The 7,493-nt window shown below is 47.1% G+C and overlaps 1 protein-coding gene across 2 annotated transcripts; it reads left to right on the forward strand.

The window, feature by feature from the left end:
• Window positions 1–215: 215 nt before the first annotated feature.
• On the forward strand, window positions 216–3,984 carry LOC138176855 (WAP four-disulfide core domain protein 3-like). Of its 2 annotated transcripts, none has more exons than XM_069107769.1 (5): window positions 216–462; window positions 1,512–1,649; window positions 2,134–2,265; window positions 2,900–3,112; window positions 3,761–3,984. In XM_069107769.1, the coding sequence occupies exons 1-5, from the start codon at window positions 318–320 to the stop codon at window positions 3,781–3,783; spliced, it is 651 nt and encodes a 216-aa protein (XP_068963870.1). In that variant the 5' UTR covers window positions 216–317; the 3' UTR covers window positions 3,784–3,984. The 2 variants fall into 2 exon arrangements, with proteins under 2 accessions (XP_068963870.1, XP_068963871.1); XM_069107770.1 differs by having other exon boundaries at window positions 216–453.
• Window positions 3,985–7,493: the final 3,509 nt, after the last annotated feature.

A 7,493-nucleotide genomic window follows, 5' to 3' on the forward strand; every position in this document is an offset into this window, starting at 1 on the left:
CCATATAGGCCTGCCCACACACACCTGAGTTGATCTTTGGACAACTAAGGAGGGTTTCTTGGTAAGTTCAGGTGAGATATCTGATCCTGGAACCACCAGGAGCCTCTTGAGCCTGAGGGAGTGCAGAGATGCTCACCACCAGCAGGGAGCAGGCTAGCTGAAGGTTCTTCATGGCTGGGTGCCCAGGCACAAGCTGTCCTGCCCAAAGCACTTCCCTGAGGGCACCAGGATGCTTTTTAGATCTGGACCTCTGAGGCAAAGTCTGGAGGAAGCTGAGCTCAGCCGCTCCCAGAGGCCACCAATCCCCACCCCCAGGTATGATCCCAACCCCAGACTGGCCTCTCCCACCCACTCTCAAGAACACCATGAAGCCCACCCTGCTCAGCCCCTTCCTGATGTTCCTAATCTTCTCCCTGCTGCTATCTCCACTGATGGGGAGCTTCCTTTTTAAAGGTATGTCTAGTGGGGGGTTAGGGGTCCTTAGGATCAAAATCAAACAGGAAGGAGACCTTCACTAGCCTTATAGGGTCAATGGGGAGTTGAAGGTGGTCAGTACTCTTTCCCTGTAGCCAGAAGATCAGGCTTTGTCCTAGTTGAGTCACACCAGGCCTAGGGTTCCTGACTTGACTCAAAACATTTCTCTGGGACTTCCTAGGGGATGGGGGAGAGCATGTGCTATACTTAGCCCACCCCTCTATCCCCACCAGATGGAGGCTTTCCTTGCACAGGAAGGATATATCAACCTAGGGAAGGCTGAGAATCCTCAATGTTTGCATAGATTCTGGGAATCCAAGTCTTTCTAGAAAGGCTGGAGGGGAGGAAGAGACAGAAACAGAGAGCATACACCCAAACTTTGGCCAAAGGGCAAGTGCCCCTAGTACTAAATCTCAGGGACCAGGACCCAGATCCAGAGGTCATGGCTCAAGAAAAAATCTTAAGGCTAAATGCCAGGATTTAGAGATTCAGGTTCAGGGATAAATGATCCTAGTTAGGGGTTGGGGCTCGGTGTCAAGGCCAGAGCAGTGCCAGGTGAGGGACTGGGGTCACAATCATACTGATTCTGCCACTCTCCCCTGTTGCCAACACTACCACCAACTGATCCTGGCATGGCCCCTTCTCAGGACGCCCAAGTGAGTGCTGAGGGCTGGGCTGAAAAGGGTTGGGTTGGCTCAGGGTGGAATGGGGCAAAGTAATCCCTGTGCATACACAGACATTTGGGGTAGCATGCTCTTCTGGATCTTGGTCTGAATGTCTGTGTTTTTATATGTGATTACATATCTTTATCTATTTATGTGCATGAAAGGGGTTGAGGGTGGCAAGGGGTGTGCAAAAGCCTAATTGTAATTATGTGTTGGTGCTCTGAGAATGAGCAGATGAAACAAGATCCAGCTTGTGTTAATAAATCACAGAAGAGAACAAAGTGGGACTTTAGGGCGTCTATGCTCCCCTGTCTAGTTTAACCTTACTGGGTTTGGTGTCTGTGCTTTTCCCTAACATATACCTTAAAATAGGTACTACAAAGACATACCACAAAAATGCTTCACCTCCTCCCCTGGATTCGAGTGACCCACTTACCAGTACTGACAACACCACAGAGACTCCTGCAGATATCGGGATCACTTTAAAGGATTCAGGTGCAAGGTTACCAGGTAAGACTCTTTGCCCTTGCCATTCCCCTCCCACCCACCTACACCCACCCCAAAGCCAGAAACCAAGAAGTCAGGAATCCTGTCGGGAGTATTAGAGGAGGATTATGCAGGGAGTAGTGGAGGGGTAGGAGTAGGGGAAGAGGTTCTAAGACCCCCAGCCAGCAGGGCTTCCTGGGAGAAGCCCAGGCCTAAAGATGGAATGGGGTAGCCAATGAGTTCCTAGCCCACAAATGACGGCAATGAAAAAAAATCCTAGTATGAAAGACTTGGACTCCAGGTCTTACTCCACCACTTAATGTCAGTGCAACCTTGGGCCAGTGAGTTTTCTTTCTCTGGGCCTGTTTCTTCCTCTACAAAATAAGGTTAAACTAGATGATCCAGAAGGTCCTCCCCATCTCTTATATTATGGGTATTATATTCTAACATCCCTTCTAGCCATGACATTGTTCCTTTTTACTTATGACCTTCCACAATTCTCTTGCAGAGAAACCAGGCTTATGCCCTAAGGATCTTCTTCCATGCAAAGAGCTGTGCCATGGAGATGATTCCTGCCCCCATGGCCAGAAATGCTGCAGCACAGGCTGTGGGCACATATGCCAGGGAAACATTGAAGGAGGTAAGTTGGCACTTTCAGAGTCCAATCATCAAAGACTGCTTAGAGCCCATTCTCAGAGGTAGTGCCTGGGATGAGAAGGGAGAGAAATTTATGCCCTCAGCCCCACCCCTAACTACCTTCAACCTGCCTGGAGAGCTCAGCCCCTCAAAGGGTCAGGGGATCATCTTGATATAATATGGGCCAAGAAGGGAAGTTAGTGTAACAAAAAACTATTGGACTGGGAACCAAGAACCCTGGGCTCATGTACCATTAACTCATTGTATCACCTTGGATCTCACTGGGCCTCATTTTCCTCATCTCTAAAATTATGAGGGAATTCAGATAAGTCATATAGCATGATGAGACTCTCCTTTTACAGATGGAGAAACAGTTGAGGTCCCAAGTCACAGGGTGCTCCAAACCGAGGCCTCCTGACTCCCAAACCAAGGCTCTTTGTACCCCCAACATGCTTCTTGTTACATTCTAGGAGATGAGTCCTTAGGGGACTTCTCAACCCCTCTGACTTCAGTTGCCATGATTTAGAGTCAGTAGTTAGTCTGAATTATGCTTCTGCATAAGACTCTGGGTTCCAGGTAGGAGCTTAGGAAAGTATGACTGGTAACCTGTTCTCTTCCCTTCCCTTCTCTTCACATAGGGCGGGCTGGCCATTGTCCACTTGTCCTCCAAAGCCTTTGTATAATGGGCTGCAAAACTGATGATAACTGTCCATATGAAGAGAAATGCTGCAAGTCTGGCTGTGGTCAGTTCTGTGTGGCCCCTATTCCAACTCAAAACTCCACCCAGACTCCTGAGGAGGAGCCTGCCTCTCAAAACTTTACAGGGACTCTGATCCCGGAAATACCTGCGGGTGAGCTTAGCTTTCATGTCCCTAGATTAATTTACTAAATTCCTACCATGTATTGAGTTTTGTGCTGTTTGGGTGGGATGCTGAGGAGGAAGTAAACTCAGTGCCTTCTAGGAGGCCCCAGTTTCTACTAAGAAACTGAACAAGAGATAGCAACCCCAATCAGTCTATGTTAAGTGCCCTGGGAGAAGGATAGTCAGTGATCTATACAGGGAGGAGAGATCAGGGAAAGCTTCTTAGAGGAGGTAGGCCTCATAGGATGAGCAAAACTTAGATGAGAAAAGAGAATAGGAAAGGACATTCCAAAGGCCTAGGTGGGAATGTGCCTAGTGTGCCTAGGGGACAATGAGGAGACCAGCCAAGCAAGAGCAGGAAGCTTATATAGGGAAGAAATGGTAGGTAAGAGGGAAGGAGGGATAAGTGACTTAAAGCCAAGGTATAAAGGACCTCGAATGCTAGGCTAAAGGAGTCTGGACTAAAGGAGTCTCTTTCTCATACAGAAGAAAGATCCATGAAAGGTTTTTGAAGGGTAGGAAAAAGCAGTTGAGGAGGATACTCATCTTCTGAACCCTAGGAGTGGTGAAGCAAAACCTCAAAGTTGACCCCTCTACCAAACTCTCCCCACCCTGTGTGACAAAATATCTCTTTCAGTTCCAGAAACCCAGGTGAACTAAGTGACCTGATGTTCCAGAGGTTCCTCAACTCCAGGAATGGATGGACTTCAATGGCCTCCTGGGGTCCCTGACCTTGGGAAATAGATGGCCCTACTCACTAGCCCCCCAGTTCTAGCCCCATTGCTCTCCTAGGACCCTGCAGCACAGCTTTGGGGAGGGAGGGGATTCTTCAGGCTGATTTCCTCCCCAATAAATGCTGATATTTGCACTCCCTGTCTGTTTTGCTCTGGGAAGAGGGCTTGAAATTATAAGAAGGTATGCAAATTCACAAACTTTTTTGAAGTTATTCTTCCCTAGAAGCTCAGCCCACCAAGCAAACAGGTTGGAACTAGTCTACAAATTAGCACAGAAACTCCAGGGACTTTGAAGTAGGTTTAAAGATCCTGTTTTGGGGTGGTGAGGTGGTGCAGTGAATAGAGCACTGGCCCTGGAGACAGGAGAACCTGAGTTCAAATCCAGCCTCAGACACTTAACACTTACTTAACAGTGTGTCCTTGGGCAAGTCACTTAATCTCAATTGCCCTGCTTTCCCCCTCCTAAAGATCCTGTTTGTCTAAGATCACAGAGCTAGGAGTAAGCAGCAGGGGTGGTGTCTGAACCCAGGTCTTTCTAGCCCCAAGCCCAGTACTCTCTCCACCCACCCTGACCCTTAAGAATAATATAAAGTCTCTTTCCAGGCTTCATCCTAGTTGTGGGGAGGGAGGGTCCCTGGGGTCTCAAAGGCCATGCCAGAAGTTCATGAGTTCTGATTGCTTCAGCCATGTTGGAAAAGCTTAGAGTGGGCCCAGAAATAGTGTAGTAGAGGGGTGGTATTCAGTCAAAGGGCCACAATTGAGGACCTAGAAGGAAGGCCACATGTGGCCTCGAGGGAGCAAGTTCCCCACCCCTGTCTAGCAGGTGCTATCCAGAGAGCCTTCACCCACCTAAACCCAATGAAGCTTACTACCAGACACTCAGGGAAGAGAACTAGGTTTTAGCTACAGTAACTCCTAAGACACCCACTAGGTCATGGAGGGCTTGCCCAGATCAAGACAGTGAGGGGACTTTGGATAATTACCTGGTCTAAACTCTCATTTTACAAATGAGGAACCCAAGGCTCAAAGAGGTTAGAGTGACTTGCTCAAGGTCACTCAAGTTAGTACATTGTGATCTCTAGGTCAGTGGACGAAGTAGCCACCTAGATAAAACTGGAGCTCTTTTGAATTCTGTTGTTATGGTTCACATTCACCTAAGGTTTACAACTCATTCAGTTATTCAGTCTTCACAACAACCCTATGAAAGATTCCAGGAACATTGTCCCCATTTTACAGTTGAAGGCTCAGAATAATTGTGACTTGCCTGAGTCACCTAGCTAATAAGTGGTAAAGTCAGGAGGAATAGAAACAGAGGGTCTAGAGAAGGCAAGGGCCAAATGCCTGGGTCCAAGGCGCTGGTCACTTTCCCCACTTTCCTATTAATGTAAAAGCATTTAGTATTTAAACCCTGGTGGAAAACATGGAGGCCCAGATATATCTGGTCTGGATATGGGGATAGCACTCCACTTCTGGCTCTGAAGGCCAAGGTAGGTCAGAACCAGAATCCCAGGGGGACATAGGAAACTCTTGGGAGTATTTTGTCCCCAGTTTAAAAGCCTGGCTCACAGGACCACCTAGGAACCTGAAGAGTCTAGCTCCTAGGATGATCTAGGCAGCCGGATGGAAGAACCCAGTAACTTCTTTAATAAGAAAGGAATTCTCATCTAGCCTGGGGCCCTGCCTTTTGACAGGACAAGTCCTAAAAGAAAGCAGTGTATATACCAGGGTCCTGTCAGTTCTACCTGCCCAGCCCCCACCCCTAGACTCTGTGTTCCTAGGCAGAGCCAAGGTGGGTTTTCTTCTCAAGGTTATCCTGGTACCTTCTCCCCACTACCCCTTACTATGGCTTTAAACCCAGGGGGCAAGGGAATGAATGTGTTATGGAGGAGATCAGTTCATCCTCCCCTCAGCTGCAAAATGATCTTCCTAAGCATAGGTCTGATCACGTCACCCCCTCTTACGACCTGTCTTACCTTTCCAGTCTTCTTATACTTACTCCCCTCCAGGAGCCCTACCATGGAGTGATTCTGGCCTTCTTCCTGTTCCTTGAACACCATGCTCCATCCCTGGCCCCTACTCTTTCCATAGCTTTTCATTGGCTGTACCTCACACTTTCTTTCCCCCCTTAACTCTACCTCCTGACTTCTTCACAGTTTGGCTCAAATTCCACCTTCCAAAAGAGGCTTTTCCCAGTCCCTCCCACTGCTTGTGCCTTTGTTCAGAGATTACCTCTCATTTACACTTGTTGTGTATGTACATAGCTTGTTGTTTCCTCCATTAGACTGTGAGCTCCTTGAGGTCAGGGACCTTGATTTTGCCTTTCTTTGTAATCCCAATACTAAGCATGATGCCTGGAACACAGTAAGCATTTAATAAATGCTTGTTGACTGACTGATGATCAGGGGCCTTGCTCAGGAATGGTGGCCTTGGTGTTGATGAGGAAGAGTCCCTGGGAAACACTGACTGTTAATTGCTATTTTAGTTTCTTCACTTGTAAAACATAGGATGCTGGAGTAGATGATCTCTAATTTAATTTAAGACAGCTAAGATCTTTTCTGTGAAATTATGAGAACTATTCTGGTTGCCAAGGTGTTCATCATAACAATATTGACATCAGCAGCAATATTAGGTAACATGTTTATAGTGCTTTACAGCTTTTTTGTTGTCGTTCAGTCCCCAAAACGAACTCATTTCACAACAGACCATTGTAGTCTTAACAATTGTTGTAGTTGGATCTGCATGGAGCTCCCAGAGGAGACTGGAGATATCTCTAAGTATGAGACCTGGAAGGGCCCTGAGAAATGATTTATTCTCTTGCTTGCTTCTTCATTCCTCCCTCCAATGGGCCAGGGTTGGTTGGTTGTGGGTGGGTGGGTGGGTTATTTGTCCTTCATTCTCTAAGAGAACCAATGAGATCACAAGAGTAATGTCTTAACTTGTGCGTGAATTGGATTTGAGGGAGGAAGATGAGTGGGAGATGGCCAACAGGGAGATGGCCAACAGGGAGAAAGAAGAAAGAAGTTAGGTACTTGGGCATACGGAAAAGTTGGCAGAGCTGATCTTCAGTCCCTACCAGATGGCCCGCTTCTCTGGCCTTTGGCCAGATACCTTATCTCCTCTCCGATTCCTATTCTCCACTTTCCAGTTATTCCTGTCCAGTAAATTTCATTCCCCTCAGGGCCCAAGGAGTAAGCTGGCTTATCTGATAAAGTCACTCTAACCCCCACACTCTCCCCTGAAGAGGGAACATCTTGAAATAATAGAAAGTACAGTGAACTGAGTCAGATGATCTGAGTTCCAAATTCAACATAATGTTATGTGAGTTACTTGCCCATCCTCCTACCCAGTAGCTCACTGGCAGAGCTATGTAGACAAGTCTTTGCTGAGTCCAATGAATATCTCACACCTGGCTCAGCCCAATGGGTTAAACACACTTAGTGTTCATTGAACAATGGACTGGGTTTTATTTCATATAGAATAGCAGTTCTTAAAGTGTGGGTTGAGAACCACTAGGGGTCCCTGAGACCCTTTCTAAGGGTCCAGAGGTCAAAACTATTTTCATGATAATACTAAGACATCTGCCTACTAAAATACTCTTTTCCAACTTTATATCTATGTAAGGCTGAATTTTCTTCA

This window comes from Petaurus breviceps, unplaced genomic scaffold, assembly GCF_028583685.1.
Source record: "Petaurus breviceps papuanus isolate PSGF00001 unplaced genomic scaffold, PetGlider_PUasm1.0 90281, whole genome shotgun sequence".
Taxonomy (NCBI): domain Eukaryota; kingdom Metazoa; phylum Chordata; class Mammalia; order Diprotodontia; family Petauridae; genus Petaurus; species Petaurus breviceps.